The sequence below is a fragment of the Peromyscus maniculatus genome, chromosome 1 (assembly GCF_049852395.1).
Source record: "Peromyscus maniculatus bairdii isolate BWxNUB_F1_BW_parent chromosome 1, HU_Pman_BW_mat_3.1, whole genome shotgun sequence".
In the NCBI taxonomy this organism is placed as follows: Eukaryota; Metazoa; Chordata; class Mammalia; order Rodentia; family Cricetidae; genus Peromyscus; species Peromyscus maniculatus.
This window is the reverse complement of record NC_134852.1, coordinates 151,741,215-151,758,116: the sequence shown is the minus strand read 5'-3', so window position 1 is coordinate 151,758,116 and position 16,902 is coordinate 151,741,215. Positions and strand designations below refer to the sequence as shown.

The following is a 16,902-nucleotide window of genomic DNA, read 5'->3' as shown; positions in this document are numbered from 1 at the left end:
CTCCCTCCTCCGGGACTGGTCTATATCCCATCCCCAACAATAACACCTCATGTTTTGTACACAGCAGGAGATTGTAGACGTCCCACCAGAGGCTTCCTGGCAACTTTATTTGCAACACAAGAGGGGAGATAAGAGTGGAGTCAGTCAGTAGTTGGGATAAATCAGAAAAGGAATGTATGTGCTAGAAATGTATCCTTACTGTGGTCAGGTGAAGGCATTCTGAATCTATCAACTACAGACTTACAGGTGATAGGTAGGAAAAGTCTGTAGGTCACTAAAAGTTAAGTAGGTCACTCAAAGTTAAAACTGTCACTTTTCCCCTCTGCAGGGTGGGGGAAGAGTACTGCTAGCTAGTCAGTCTGCATCTTAGCTTGAAACACCTGGTAAGAGGAAAGTCCTCAGTGAGAGGGGGAGGCCTTGATTTGCACAAGAAACAAAGCTCGTTCCTCTGGTTGGTAGGCATTTGGCCTGTGAGACATGTAGTGTCAGAAAGGACATTTTATCTAAGTTGGGGTCTAACAGATGGCCTGGTAGCTGTCTGTTCCTTACTTGTCTTTTAAGGCTTTGTTTGGGGTTGACTGTGTCTTAGGAAGTAGCTCAAGGAGGGTATTTGCAAAAGGCAGGTACCCCAAACAAATGCTAAAGAGGGGGCCTGGAGCTCAGAGGCAGAAGGTTCTGTCTACTGACTATCAGGTGCTTTGAAACGGAGACGCACACTCACACACACACACATACACACTTTAGGAGAATTATGAGCACAAGGAATTCATAGCAAGACACAACTGAATGTTAAGCCGCATAAAACCAAAAGACCTTGCGGACTGTCTTTCCCACTCGACTGACCCTTGGCCTCGTCAAGGTATAGCTTATAATGTACAGCTGGACTTCATGTTCCTGTGGCTCCACACTGTAACACTATGTTCAGCTGTTGCCCGCCAGGGGCAGAGCCCACCCTCTGTCTTCCAACTCGACTAGTGCAACCTCTAAGACCAGGCAGGGAACAGGGACACCAGGTACAGGGGGAGTTACTGGATAGTCTCGCCACCAAAAGTCAAAGACCTCTGCCATCTCATGTCCCAGTTGTGGTCCAGTGGATTTTAGAAGATGAGGATGAGGGCCACAATTGTCTGTCCTGGGCGACTGGTACTTAGGTGGGTGGGACAGAGATGGTGAAATGAAACACAACATAGGAAAAGCGACTGCTTTAATGAATTAGACAAAATTTCACATCAAGTCAGAAACCTATGATCCATCCCTTCTCCAATCACTAAAAAATGCAAGATTCATCACAAGCCATGTGCAATTAGGACCCAGCTCAAGGGCAGTGCAGGTCTGGGGTCCAGCCTCAGGTGCTGCGCTACTTTCCATTCTCAGCGCTGAACATTCGTTCCTGGAAATGAACAGAGGTAGAGTCATGTCAGCCCCTTACTCTGCCAGGGCTGCAGGGCCTGAGAGGGCCCCAGACAAGACCCACCAAGGTCCCCGAATTGCTTCAGCAACAAGCCAGGATCCATGGTTCCCCAGATAAAACCAAACACACACACCTATCTTTATCTAGCTGTATATTAAAAAAAAGATTTGTTTGTTTCTCCTGTATAGCTCTGGCTGTCCTGGAACTTGCTCTGTAGACCAGGCTGGCCTTGAACTCATATAAATCCTCCTGCCTCTGCCTCCCAAGTGCTGGGATTAAAGGCACGCACCACCACTGCCTGGCCCTAGTTTTGTTTCTTGAATAGTCTCTGTCCCTTAAGTGCTTGGACTAAAGGCATGTACTAGCATTCCTGGCCCAGGTACTGAATTTGTTTGTGACCTCTTGCCTCACTCTCCAGAATGATGGCACTGTAGGCGTGTGCTACCATGCCAGGCTCCTGGAGTAACTTTCAACTCTGCACCAACTTTGCCCCTGGGTGAAGGAGAAAAGGCCCAAAGCTGCCCACACAGGAACTCACCGTGAGCATCCGCTCTAACTTTATGGCATCAGCAGCAAACTTTCGGATCCCATCGGAGAGCTTCTCCACAGCCATTTGGTCCTCATTGTGCAGCCAACGGAAGGCCTTCTCATCCAGATGTATCTTCTCCAAGTCACTGGTCTGGGCTGGGGGATACCACAGCTCTCCATGCCTGCCTTACCCTTCGACTCATAACTGTCCCTCAGCCTAGGCTGAGTATCTCCCATCAGGGTCAGGCCTTAGCTCCGCCCACACAGAGGTCCTTATCGGGCCCCTTGGCCTTACCCGCTTTGACGGAAAGCACAGGTGCCAGCTTGGTGCTATCCTTGAGCAGCTCCCCCAGGAGCTTGGGTGAGATGGTGAGGAAATCGCAGCCTGCCAGTGCTTTGATCTCACCGGTGTTACGGAAAGAGGCGCCCATGACAATGGTCTTGTAGCCAAACTTCTTGTAGTAGTTGTAGATTTTGGTGACACTCTTTACACCTGGAGGAAACGTAGGCATATTCCAGGATGGCCCTAGAGCCGCCCCGGCTGCTGTCTGACCCCGCCCTGACCTGGTCCTCCAGCCCTGCTCATCAACACAGTGGTTCCCCTGCCCCATGATCTTAAAAAGTAGCTCACCAGGGTCCTCCTGGGGTTCATAGGATTTCTTGTCTGTGTTTGCCACATGCCAGTCAAGGATGCGCCCCACAAAGGGGGAGATGAGCGTCACACCCGCTTCAGCGCAGGCCACAGCCTGGGCGAAGGAGAAAAGGAGTGTCATGTTGCAGTGGATGCCATGCTGCTCCTCCAGCTCCCTGTGGACAAGATGAGCACGGGTGTTGCTGAGTGTAGCCTCAGGCTGCTCCCCAAGAGCCTTCAGTTCCTTTTTGTTTGTTTGTTTTTGTTTTCCGAGACAGGGTTTCTCTATGTAGTTTTGGTGCCTGTCCTGGATCTCGCTCTGTAGACCAGGCTGGCCTCGAACTCACAGAGATCCGCCTGGCTCTGCCTCCCAAGTGCTGGGATTAAAGGTGTGCGCTACCACCACCGACCGCCGAGCCTTCAGTTTCTTAATAGCAGGGGCAGAAACAGGGCTGTACATAGTTAAGAACAAGCTTGAGACTCAGCATGGTGGGTCTGGACAAGGAGTGACCAGGACTTCCTCCATCATATCCACACTGCATAACAGATAAAGGCCCTCCTGCGCTGCAATCAGGGTCCCACCCCCATCAGAGCTCTCTGGGTTCTACTCCTAGGCTAGAAACAGCGGGTTATCATCAAGGGTGATGAGGACCTAATTCTTCCTGGAGCTACCCTGCAGCAAGCCCAGTCTATCTCCTGAGAAGCCCGTTGGCCCGATACTCACTCCTGGGCAGCACTACCACCACATGGGTGAGGCCTGAGAGCCAAGCCTATGCTTAAGCTACTCCAGCCACAGTTCCCTTCCCGGGGGCCAGTTTCAGAGGTGCCTCCACCACGTGGCTACTTGGGTGTCTAAGCACAAGTGTAGTTCATACCAGCTGGCTCAGCCCAAGGGGAGAGAGTCGCCTCTACTGACCAAGTGACCCAGTAAGCCTACTTCTCTGCATCTGCCCATGAGAAAGGAAAACCCATGTCCACACTAAAATGTTTACAGGCCTATCTTCGTACCATTATTCTCAACAGACCCTGATGCCCAACAAGAAACAAATGCAATGACACAATCCACCCACCAATGGAATAAAGTCCAGCCAGGAAACAAGGCATAGACACTAGAACATGCAGAGTCAGACACAATAGTTCACACATAATCTGCCTCTACTTATATGAGATGTCCAGAACAGGCAGATCCAGGTTCTAGGAGGAAATGAGCATCTCTGCTGCCCAGGACCTAGAATGGCAGGACTGACTTCTAGAGAGGGCATCAAGGAGGAGTCTGACTGTTTTTCACCATTTAGCATTCTCTTCCACTTAGAGCATACTATTTGTATAACAATTAATTTCTTCAACACTTATGTCAGTTTTGGCTTCGCTGTTCCAGTAGGAGACTGAGACCTGGAAGTGTAAGAAAGGCATTCATGCCGGGGCGGTGGTGGCGCATGCCTTTAATCCCAGCACTTGGGAGGCAGAACCAGGCGGATCTCCGTGAGTTTGAGTCCAGCCTGGGCTACAGAGTGAGTTCCAGGAAAGGCGTAAAGCTACACAGAGAAACCCTGTCTCGAAAAAACAAAAAACAAAATAAAAAACCAAAACCAATAAACAAAAAAAAAGGCATTCTTTCTTAACTGGCCACTGTGAAGAGGCTCTGTCTGAGCCGACCCCGGAGCAGAGCGTAGGCTTGTCTCAAGGGCTCCCCCGTAGAAACTGGTGTTGGCTGTCCAGGAACAGAATTAGAATCAGAATCAGAAGCTGCCTCCATGTAGGGAATACTTACTTTCCAGCCTGAATTCCCTCCCAGGTTGAGGATAACTTGATGAGAATTCTGTCCTTGCTGATCCCAGCTTCTTTGTAGAGCTCAATGAGGCGTCTGGCTCTGGCCACCATTGCATCCTTATCAAAGGAAAGCCTAAAAAGCAAGTTATTCCAGGTACTCAGATCACACAGGACAGCCACCAACGGAGCATGTCAGAAGCAGGGTATTCTGTAGCTAAGTGGCTCTCTGGGCGACCCGTCCCAACCCCTACTCTGGACACAGAGCAACTTGAGACCCAATTTCAGAAGCAGGTTTGGCAGCCAAACCTTGTAACCAGCACTCAGGAGAATCAGGAGTTCAAGGTCAGCCTGTGACACCTCCTTGAGGCTGGAAAGATGGCTCAGTGGTTAAGAGTTAAGAGCACTTGCTGCTCTTGCAGAAGACCCAGGTTTGGTACCCAGCACCAATATGACAGGCTCACAACCTTGTATAACTTCAGATCCAAAGGATCTGATGCCCTCTTCTGGCCTCCACAGGCACCAGGCACACACGTGGTGTACATACATACAGGCAAACACTCATACACATAAAATAAAAATAAATCTTTCAAAGAGACTTTGGCCCTAAAAGTAAATAAAAAGCCAAACCAAACAGAAAAATGGGGTCAGAGTTGTGCTGAGTTGGTAGAGCCATTGCCTATCATGCACAAAGCCCAAATCCCCGACATCACATAAACTAAATATGGTGGGGTACTCTTGTATCCAGCACTGAGGTAAGGGCAGGCCCATATAAGGTCAAGGTCATTCTCAGCTACATAGTAAGTCTGAGGTCAGCTGGGGCTACACGAGACCCTGTCTCTAAGTTACATTAAAAAGAACAACAAAACACCCAAAAGATGGAGAAAGGGCTCAGTGGTTAAGAGTACTGGCTGTTCTTCCAGAGGACCTGGGTTTGATTCCCAGTCCCCATTTGGTGGCTCACAACTGTACTTTATTTCCAGTTCCAGGGGATCCAACACCCTCTTCAGATTTACATGCAGACAAAACACCCACACACATTCATGCACATTAAAAAATAAAAACAACGCCGGGCGGTGGTGGCGCACGCCTTTAATCCCAGCACTCGGGAGGCAGAGGCAGGCGGATCTCTGTGAGTTCGAGGCCAGCCTGGGCTACCAAGTGAGCTCCAGGAAAGGCACAAAGCTACGCAGAGAAACCCTGTCTCGAAAAACCAAAAAATAAATAAATAAATAAATAAATAAAAAATAAAAACAACATTCATACACATAAAATAAAAACTTTCCAAATTTTTTTGTTTTTGTTTTTAAGATAGGGTTTCTTTGTGTAGCCCTGGCTGTCCTGGAACTCACTCTGTAGACCAGGCTGGCCTCAAACTCGGAGATCCCTGGCCTCTGCCTCCTGAGTGCTGGGATTAAAGATGTGTGCTACCACCATCCTGCTTACAAAATTTTTAAGTTGCCAGGTATATTGGCACAGGCAAATTAAAAATCCCAGTATCTGGGAGGCAAAGGCAGGCAGATCTCTGTGTGTCAAAGGAAGCCAGCCTGGTCTACACAGTGAATTCCAGGACAGCAAGAGCTACAGAGTGTGACCGTGTCTTAAAAACACACACACAAAAAAAAAAACTAACAACAAAATCACCAAATTTCTGGACACCTTAGTGCAAGTATATTTTCATAAAAAACACAAGACTCAAGATGAGCCATTAGTCAGAGAGTTCTAGGCCATCAGTTCTGTATAGTCTTTCAATATAATGTGTGTTACACTACCAAATGAGTGTGGAGACTATCAAGAGCAAACTTCCTCTTCAGCCACTGACGCCACCAGAACACCTGCTGCCTCCCTACCATATTCCCCACCTACCTTGCATCCACTTCTGTGGATACACGGCCTGGAATCTTCTTCAGTATTTCTGCTCCAAACAGCACAAACAGTTTATCAATAGCATTTTTAATCTGCTCCTCTTGTGGCCTGAAATTCAGAGGTAAAGTTGTATTAGAAACTTGGAAGGCTTTGAGGAACCTGTAAGACCAACTCTGACTCTTTTTGCCCAATTTCTTTCCCTTCATCCTCCCCACCATGGGCATGACAGCACACGCTACTTGATTTTGTTTGGTTTGTGACAGCGTCTCTATATAAAACCCCGACTGTCCTGGAACTCACTATATAGACAGACCAATCTGGCCTCAGACTCATAGAACTACTAATTTCAGCACTTGCCGGGTAGTTCAGGAAGACTCCAGGTTTGAGGCCAGCCAGGGGAAGGAAGAAAAGGGAGGGAGGGATGGAGGGAGGCACTGTTTATTACAGTGAAACACCCATGAAACATGCCCTCTTGACCATTTTAAGTTTATAGTTCAACAATGTTGAATCATACCACCATCATCTTCAGAACTTTTTCTTTTCTTTCTTTTTGGTTTTTCAAGACAGGGTTTCTCTGTGTAGCCCTGGCTGTTCTAGAACTCACAGTGTAAACCAGGCTGGCCTTAAACTCTGCCTCAGAGATCTGCCTGCCTCTGCCTTCCGAGTACTGGGATTAAAGGAATGCACCACCACACCCAGCATAAAATTATATTTTTATGAATCCCAAGAAAGGAGAGTGAAATGCCAATCACCCTGATCTGACCACAAACTATATATATATATATATATATATATATATATATATATATATATATATATGTATGTATGTATAAAATGATCACATTGTAGCCGGGCTGTGGTGGAGGTAAATGCCTTTAATCCCAGCACTCGAGAGACAGAGGCAGGCGGATCTTTGTGAATTCAAGGCCAGCCTGGTCTACAGAGCAAGATCCAGGAAAGGTGCAAAGCTACACAGAGAAACCCTGTCTTGAAAAAACAAAACAAAAATCACATCGTACCTCATAAATATTATAATTACTTTATCAAAAAGGACTACACATTTATGATCTGTGTGATAATGTGGAAGAGGTAAAACTATAGGAACAAGATTGGAGGCCAGCACTGTGGCACACAATGTTATCTTAGCACTTGGGCAGGGATACCTTGTATCATACAAACAGGAAAGAAGCCGAGGACATAGACAAGGAGGTAGGAGGGGGATCAGAGATTGTGGTGATGGTTGTGCCAATGCACAGTTCACTAAAATTCATTAGCCTATTGTTAAAAAGGAGTGACATCTGGGCAAGGTGGTGTGTTCTGTTAATCTCAGCACTCAGGAGGCAGAGGCAGGTGAATCTCTGTGAGGCCAACCTGCTCTACAGAGTGTGTTCAGGACAGCCATGGCTATGTAGAGATCCCGTCTCAAAAAAACTAACAAAAAACAAAGACAGGGGCTGGAGAGATGGCTCAGAGGTTAAGAACACTGGCTGTTCTTCCAAAGGTCCTGAGTTCAATTCCCAGCAACCACATGGTGGCTCACAACCATCTGTAACGAGGTCTGGTGCCCTCTTCTGGCCTGAAGGCAAACATGTAGGCAGAACACTGTATACATAATAAATAAATCTAAAAAAAAAAACAAAGACAGAAAGTAATGACAACCAGAAGGCAAAGCATGGCTGTCAGAGCTATAGAGAGCCTGTCAGAGACAGGAAGGCCGTCAGTGTTTTACATCTCAGCTGCATGTGTTCACACTGGTAAGCCCCAGAACCACAGATCCAGTGAGAGTGATTTACTCCATACAAATCACATCTCAATGAACAAAAGACAGTGTTGGATTGGAAGAGAAATATGGCCAACTTGGGGAGTGGGACCTGCGGGGAGCTCTCCATCACCCATACTCACCCACCCAGCTTCTTGCCATAGGCAATGGCCTCCTCCACCAGCTCTTGGTAAGCAGGCATCTGTGCTGCAGCCAGGATCAAGGATGGGTTGGTGGTGGCATCCTGGGGCTTGTACTCATCAATGGCTAGGTAAATACATTTCAAAAGCAGGCAGGATGGTTAATTTTGTTATCAGCTGGACTGGGCCAAGGAGCATCTAGATCTAAACTACTTTTGGGCTTGTCTGTGCTTCCAGGAGGATTAACTAAGGGAGAGACCTGCTAAGAATGTGGACAGCATAACCACAGACTGGAGGCCCAATGGAATAAGAGGGACAGTCTGCTAGCACAGGCACTGTCTTTTTGTCTCCCCGTATCTTGTTTGCCCCGAGAGGAGCTGCTCTGCTTTACCTGTGACCTCTCTGACACAAGGGACTGAAACCTTAGAAACTGTGGGTCAGAACAAATCATCCCTCCCTTAAGTTTTCTCTCAGGTATTCTGTCATAGTGACCAGAAGCAGCTTTCACTTGAGATGGGGAAGAGTGCCCAAGTGGATCACAGTGACAATGCTCACAGCAGCTCCAGAGGCTGGCTTCCATGTGAAGACAGTAATCAACGCCACACACTTGAGCTGGGAACAGCGGCACAGCCTATGATCCTAGCTCAGATGACTGAGAGTTTAAAGCCAGCCTGGATTACAGAGCAAGACCACGTCTCAAAAGACCAAAGCTAAGTGTGGTGACACATGCCTTTAATCCCAACACCCTGGAAGCATACACAGGAGGAGCTCTGAGTTCAAGGCCAGCTTGGTCTTAGTGAGTTCCAGACCAGCCAGGGCTACATAGTGAGACTCTGTCTCAAACCAAAACAGACCACCAAACTATAGTGGTGTGTGTGTGTGTGTGTGTGTGTGTGTGTGTGTGTGTGTGTGTGTGTGTGTGTTTTAATTTGCAACGTTTTTTATAGTAAGGTTTAAAACAAAACAAATAAGCCAGAGTTTGAGGCCAGCCCGGTCTACACAGTAAGTTCCAGGCTAGCCAGGTCTACACAGTGAGACCCTACCTCGAAACAAAACAAAGCAAGCAACAACCACAACAACAGCAAACAAAATTAGGCACCCCAGAACAACCATCCTCCCACAAAAGCTGATTTTTAATGACTTGGAAGGGAAGTATGAGGATGCTAGAACATGCTTCACAAGTGTGTCTTATTGCCTCACAGCCAGTAGGAGGCGCACTAATCCTAAACCACTGCCGAGTATGCCGACACCACACTCCTTCAGTTCTCCTCTCTTTAGGTTTGTTTGTTTGGTTGGTTGGTTGGTTTTTGGGGCAAGGGGGTGCATATCATGCCAAGCTGTATTAGCTCTTTTAACATACTAGTTCCCCCTCCACTCAGGAATTCAGAAAAGCCAATGAGGCCCTGTCAGCTCAGCTATCCAAGTGAACAGGCACAGGAACAGATGCAGAGCCACCAATGTCCAGCTTCATGAGCTTGCTTAACTCTTTTTTTAAAAACTTGTAACTGGGTGATGGTAACACTCGCCTTTAATCCCAGCACTCGGGAGGCACAACCAGGAGGATCTCTGTAAGTTCGAGGCCAGCCTGGGCTACCACATGAGTTCCAGGAAAGGTGCAAATCTACTCGGCGAAACCCTGTCTCGAAAAACCAAAACCTTGTAATCCTCCTGCCTTGACCTCCCCAATGTTGAGATTACATTACAGGTCTACACCACCATAAGTCTTCTGAGAATAAGAACAGGATAACTCTGTGTCCTCATAGTGCTCATAGAAGTCTGCACATTATGAAACTGCTGCAGAGATAACCACAGCCGGCCTGGTCTACAGGCAGCACAGTGCATGGCTCACTGGTGTCTGCTTCCTGATTTGGACATCACTAGGGAAACTGGGCAAAGGGTGCTTGGGCTACTTTTGCAACATCTCGGGAGCCTGTAATTATTTCAAAATAACAAGTAGGGGAAAAAGTGCTCTGGAGTGGTGCTGGCTCAGGTGTGAACCCATTGAAGGGTGCACAGAAAATGGAGCTTTCTTTGTCTAAAACTGCAGACCCGCTGGGTGGTGGTGGTGCATGCCTTTAATCCCAGCACTTGGGAGGCAGAGGCAGGCGGATCTCTGTGAGTTCGAGGCCAGCCTGGCTACAGAGTGAATTCCAGGAAAGGCACAAAGCTACACAGAGAAACCCTGTCTCGGAAACAAACAAACAACAAACAAACAAACAAAAACAAAAACTGCAGACCCAAAGGCTGCTGGAGACACAGCTCAGTGGAAGAGCACCTGTGTGACAGATACCCTGGGCTTGATCCCTATCCCACCCCTACAGATGGGCTTTAAGGCCCAAAGACCCTTACGTTTAGTGGAAAATGACGGGGGCAAGTGTTCTAGGCATCAGATTCTATTTTCAGGGGCCTGTGACACCCAAGGAGTTAAGAAACCTTCACCACACAATAGACATCAAATCTAACACAGTGCTTGTAATTATTTAACTTGTATTAAGCTACACTATCAATGAATGTACTTTTGTTATTTTTGTTTGAGACAGGGTCTCACCATGTAGCCCTGGCTGGCCTGGAACTATGTAGACCAGACTGGCCTCCAATATAAGAGATTTGCCTGCCTCTGCTTCCCAAATGCAGGCATGTGCTACCATGCCTGGCTCTTGCACACTTCATAAACGATAGCAGAAAGATCTGCACTACATTCACAGTGGAAAGACCTCAGGGCTCCCAGGTGGATTTCTAGAAGCTCTCTGACAAACACATAGCTTCTGTCAGACAGGTTCACTACTAGACCCACATCGGGTCTGTCCTTCCTTTATATTTAAAGCAGCCCAAATATGCCTCATCACTCTGACTCTCTGAGAGATAAACAATGTACTTACTCATGAGGAATTAAAGCCTGTTACTCAAGTCACCGTGAGAAAGCAGAAAAGAGCAGAAGGTGCTTTTGTACTGGGCTCTCGTGGAGCATTTCCTCAAAGTCTCATGTTCACAGCAGATGTGAAAACAAGTTCAGCCAGCCCACTCTACACGGCTCAGAGTCGGACTAGCAGGTCAAGCCTTTCTACCTATGTCTTCCAAGTTCTCTCCAAGTCCAGGAAAATCTGAGTGCTGGAGCTGGGCGTGGTGGAACTGCCCGATCCAGCACTAAGTAAGAGGCTAAGACAGAAGGATTACCAGGAGTTCCAGGGCAGCCTGTGAAACCCTGTCTCAGAAGAAAAGGAGGTTTGGCAATAGAATAACCACGTGATTTAGTGTGTGCATCTGGTCTGACTCCAGCGTACTGGGTACCCAGACAGTAACCAGCTGCCACCTTGGAAGGCCAATGCAACAAGCTGCAAAAGCAGGTGGTGTCCACAGAGGCCGGCCCGGCCCCGCAGACTGCACCGGCTCCAAAGCTGAGCCTGTGTTATAGTAGGCTGGACACCAGGGGTCGGCGGGACTCTTCCTTAGATCGCCTCGACCCACCGAAGTTTCGCAAGGGGCTCCCAGGGTCACCAATAGCCCGGAGGCCGGTGTAGGACCTTGAGAGTTCGGCAGACTCGCCAATCCGGGCTCCAGCGCCCTCGAGGCCCCGCCCCAGGCACCCACACCGGTCCTGGTCCCAAAATTGGGGGTGCCGCAGCTCATTCAGGGCGCACGCGCCGCGTCCTCTCACCATTGAAATCACCCGTGTCGGCCACCACGGTGGTGAACTGCTTGAGCTGGTCCAGGGCGGACTCCATCCTCTGGCGCTTTACCGGGGACCCCGACATGGCGAGGAGCGTACAGCTGAGGAGGCAGCAGGAGCGCGGCGATCCACAATGCTCCGCGCGTCCTGACCAATCGGAGCCAAAGCTAAGTGTGGCCCCACCCCTGGAGGCGAGCCCCGCCCTTGTACTTGGAAGCGGACGCTGTAGACCACGCCCACGGTCCTTGGTCTTTTCCTCCCTAGGACTTGGTTATTTTCCACCGGTCCAGGGAGGGTGGAACCGAGGTGCGGTCGCTCTCTAGAGCTCGCATGTGTAGAATGAACGGACTGCCTGCTTCTACTGAGACTCGCGCTCTAAGCCTAAGACCCCAACAGCCTGCGGATGGATGAGACTCTGCAGTCCTCAACGCTCCAGAGCCATGCTAATCCCCTGAGCCCGCTCTGGCTTCCAGCAGTGCCTCCCCTACAGGTGCGCCCACCCCAGCGGGTGAACCTCGAGGTGCACCCCTCTCTCCAGCTGTGAGACCTCGTAGCTCTCTACTGCTCCCAGTTTGGTTACTAGGAGGTGCACCCCTCTGTGCGCCCACCCGATCGTGGGAAGGCCGGCTCGGCGCAGCCCCTGCCTACAAGCAGACAAGCTGATTCGCAGTCTGAGAATCCAACAGGTGTGCGGCCGCCTGGGCAACCTCTGGCAAAGCCACCAGTTTCCGCTTCCCAGATAAGAGTGTTCCCGGTGTTGCATTAGGCTGCCGGGTGATCCCTCCCTTGCCCTTGATTCTGCATCTCTCCCGAATGAATAAGTAGCAGGTTGAGAAGGTGGAGATGGGAGCTGTCTCTTCAGTCAATAATAAGAACCGTGGGGACAACGTTCTTAGGGTGTTCTCACTCATTATTGATTCACAGTTCTTTGAATATGCTGGCTCAAGTTAGTACACGCACACGTATGTCAGATACTTCCTCTCAATATTTTGTTTACCATCTATCCTAGTTTGCTTTGTATCGCTGTGATAAGCACCACGAGCAAAAGCAACTCGGCGAGGTTGATTTCATCTTACACTACCAGGTAACAGTCTATCACTCAGAGAGTCAAGGTAGGAACTCAAGAAAGGAACCTGGAGGAAGACTGCTTCCCGGCTTGCTTCTCTTGGCTTGCTCGGACCACTTCCTGGTCTTTGGTTGTTCAGCTTGAGCTGTCTCTCCAACCCTCAGCCTCCTTTCTTGTACAACCCAGAACCACCTGCTCAGGGTTGGCACCACCCGCAGTGTCTGGGCCCTCCCATATCAATCATTAATTAAGAAAATGGGCTGGTGATAGCACACACCTTTAATCTCAACAGTTGGAGTGGATCTTTGTGAGTTCAAGGCCAGCCTGTTCTACATAAAGAGTTCCAGACATGCCAAAGGGAAAATGCCTCACAGGCTTTCCTACAGGCTAATCTGATGGAGGAGGCATTTTCTCATTTGAGATTCCCTCTTCCTGGATAACGCTAGCTTGTGTCAAGTTGACCAAAATAAATAAATATATAAATACATAAATAAATAAATAACCAGCACACTATCCATTTTTCTCAGTATCTGGTAAAAAAAAAAAAAAAAAAAGGGGGGGGGTGGGGTTTGAGACCAGGTGAGGAGTCTGGCCTTGAACTCCTGATCTTCCTGTTCCTGCCTCGCAAGTACTAAGATTACAGGCATGGGCCACCATACTTCAGCTGACTCCATTTAAGTTCACTGGAAGATGGACTTTCACATACGAGGTGCTACAGAGGCTGCCTTTAGAGTAGTAGTTCTCAACCTGCGGCTTGGGGGTCAAACGACCCTTTCAGAGGGGTCTCATATCACATATCCTGCATATCAGATATTTACATTATGATTCATAACTGTATCTGGGCAGTGGTGGTGCATGCCTTTAATCTCAGCACTTGGGTGCTGTGGGATGTTCTGTATGTCCTGTGGGAGCCCATTCTCTCCTAGCAGGAAGTGGTCATTACATCTAGAAGTCAGAACAGATGTGATTTTCTGCAGGTGACCCTCACAAGATTGGGACTATTAACAGCCACTGATGAGGGAAAGGTCATAAGACCCTCACTTGATCCTATAGTTTTTCATTCTCCCTTCTGCCTCTCCCAGCCGCATTGGTCTCAGAAGGTGCGAGAGGGATTGTTCTCAACATTTGGGTCACAACCCCCCAAGGGGGTCGAAAGACCTTTACATGGGTGTAGCTTCAGACTATTGGAAAACACAGATATTTACATAAAGATTGATAACAGTGGCAAAATTATAGTTGTGAAGTAGCAACGAAAATAATTTATGGTTGGGGGTCACCACACCATGAGAAACTGTATTAAAGGGTCACAGCATTAGGAAGGTGGAGAACCACTGTGCTGGAGGGTTAGGTTAAATAAAGGGATACTCCACCGATAGAACTTTCAGGAAGTCATCACCCATGCAGGGGTTGGCTGTCCTGGAACCTGCTTTGTAGACCAGGCTGGCCTCGAACTCACAGAGATCTGCCTGCGTCTGCCTCCGGAGTGCTGGGATTAAAGGTGTGTGCCACTCCTGCCTGGCATCACTGGGCTTTCTTACAGAGCCTATCAAAGAGGTTACTGACAAGAGTCAAACCCAAAGCAGCCACACTGGAAAGTCTGCACCCCTCATGGATGATGGCTCTCCCATGGCTTGCACAGATGGAGTTCCCTCTCTAGTCCTACCTAATCTGTATACTCTAACCCCCTTTGAGACCCCAGGCCTGAGGCCCGTGTAGTTAGAGAATTGTGTACAAATGGTTGGGAAGAGCGGTTGGATATTCAGGTGAGCGTCTCATGACCCTCTCCACCTCCTCCTCCTCCTCCTCCTATAAAGGAACATCAGCAGTCAACAAGCACAACCAGAACTGGCAGAGATGGTGGCAGTTTGGCTCAGAGGACAGTGCTGTCAAAGAGAGAACACACAACACTTATTATCCAAATAGGCAGAACAGGAGCTATACTGAGTTTGGGAGGACCAGATGCATTTCTTGCTATGGGGGTGTTATCATTCCATCCTTCAGGGAAGCTCACTAAGACGAGAAGTAAACAACTCAGAATAGCTTCAGGAAGTCCCTGAAACTGAGCAGTGTTACTAGGGAGGGTAGTTTATAACCAGTGAAGACTTTCTCTATCTCACAATCTCAGCTGCTTGGAAGAAGCAGAGATCTAGAAGACACAAAGACCAGCAGAACTTTCTGGAAGAGGCCCAGACCAACCAAGCCACCTGGAAAGGACATTCTTCAGCCTGTTGAGTTTCTTGCAGACTGTGCAGTGTCCTCCAGACCCCTAGCTTTTATGTCTTATCACCCATGCCAGGGTGACTTTAGAGATATAGCTGTCTTTGAGTCATTTCTGCTTCTGTAAGGAACCACAATAAAACTGAATTGGACTTTGGTGGTATCTGTACTTTGATCTGTTGTCATTTCCAAATCTGGGGTAAGTAGACATTTGTTTATGTCTCTTCAGGATCAGTCTCACAAAGGGGGAAGAGGGAATGAGACATGTAACTGAACCTAAACCATCTGAGAGTGAACTCTGGAAACGGGAGCAAGCCTGAAGAGGCAGGCCATTTTACTGTGTGTAGTATGGGGCAGCATGCCTCTGTGCTGTGCCAGCAGTTGCTTTAGCCCTGCCCTGGATGATAAAACACTGAAGTAGAGAAAAAAGATAAGCTAGGCATGGTGGCTCATACCTGTAATCTCAATGCTTAGCAGGCGAAGGCAGGAGTATTATCACAAGTTTAAGGCCAGTCTGTGCTATATATGGATTCCTAAGCTGTTATGTGAGGAAGGCAGTCTTCCTCTTTTTCTTTCTTTTTCTTTCTCTCTCTCTCTCTTTCTTTCTTTCTTTCTTTCTTTCTTTCTTTCTTTATTTATTTATTTATTTATTTATTTATTTATTTTATTTTACAATACTATTCAGTTCTACATAATAGCCACAGATTCCCTTGTTCTCTCCCTTCCTGCCCCCTCCCTTTCCCCCCTCTTTTTCTTTTTTTCTTAGTTTTTTAAGACGGTTTCTCCATGTAGCCCTGGCTGTCCTGGAATTCCCTCTGTAGACCAGGCTGGCCTCAAACTCAAAGATCTGCGTGCCTCTGCCTCCTGAGTGCTAGGATTAAAGGCTAGGTGAGCCGCCGCCGCCGCCGCCGCCACCACCACCACCACCACCACCACCACCACCACCAGGCATGCCTTCTTAATAATGAATGGGGTCCACCACATCAATGTGAGAATGTTCCCAAACTCCTGATGGAATAGAAGATATATACAGTCTCTAAAATAGTATGTAAGTGTGCTGACTAGTTTTAAGTCAATTTGACACAAACTGTAGTCATTTGAGAGAAGGGAGCCTCAATTGAGAAAATGCCTGCTTAAGATTGGACTGCAGGCAAGGCTGAAGGACATTTTCTTATTGATTGATGTAGGAGGGCCCAGTCCATTGTGGGTGGGGCTACCCTTGGGGCTGGTGGTCCTGGGTTCTATAAGAAAGCAGGCTGAGAAAGCCAGCAGGAACAAGCCAGTAAACAGTACCCCTCCATGGCCTCTGCATCAGCCCCGCTAGATGGAGTTCCTTACCTCACTGATTTTGATGATGAACCCGAGGACTTGTGAGTGGAATAAACCCTTTCTTCCCCCAAGTTGCTTTTGGTTATGGTGTTTCATCATAGCAATTGTAACCCTAAGACAGTAAGGGCCAGAATAATGAGCAAGCTGTGGCACTGCTTGTGTGGCCTTTGCTGTAGAACTGATAAGATATGAACCTGCGCCAGGCGGTGGTGCACACCTTTAAATTGCAGCAGTAGGAAGGCGGAGGCAGGAGGATCTCCATGAGATCAGGGCCAGCGTGGTCTACAGAGTGAGTTCCAGAACAGCTAGGGCTACATGTTCGGGTCCTGGAGAAATCCCACAAAAGACCACCATCCCCATATGCAATCAGCAAGAACAATTATTATACCAGCATGCTGGGGCCGTCCATCCTACACAAACGCAAGATGGCAATGACCAGAGAGAAGCTCACAGGCTCCTTTTAAGCACAGCTAAGGGGAGTTCCTAGGACAGTTAGGTCATCTCAGATATGATTGGCTTAA

The 16,902-nt window shown here is 48.3% G+C and overlaps 1 protein-coding gene across 1 annotated transcript; it reads right to left on the bottom strand.

Moving 5' to 3' along the window:
* Positions 1-1,187: 1,187 nt before the first annotated feature.
* On the bottom strand, positions 1,188-12,648 carry Taldo1 (transaldolase 1). The gene is made up of 8 exons (XM_006977222.4): positions 11,758-12,648; positions 8,106-8,229; positions 6,204-6,311; positions 4,342-4,473; positions 2,571-2,746; positions 2,235-2,432; positions 1,950-2,095; positions 1,188-1,390 (listed from the first exon to the last, which is right to left on the bottom strand). The coding sequence occupies exons 1-8, from the start codon at positions 11,852-11,854 to the stop codon at positions 1,358-1,360; spliced, it is 1,014 nt and encodes a 337-aa protein (XP_006977284.1). The 5' UTR covers positions 11,855-12,648; the 3' UTR covers positions 1,188-1,357.
* Between the last annotated feature and the right edge of the window lie 4,254 nt (positions 12,649-16,902).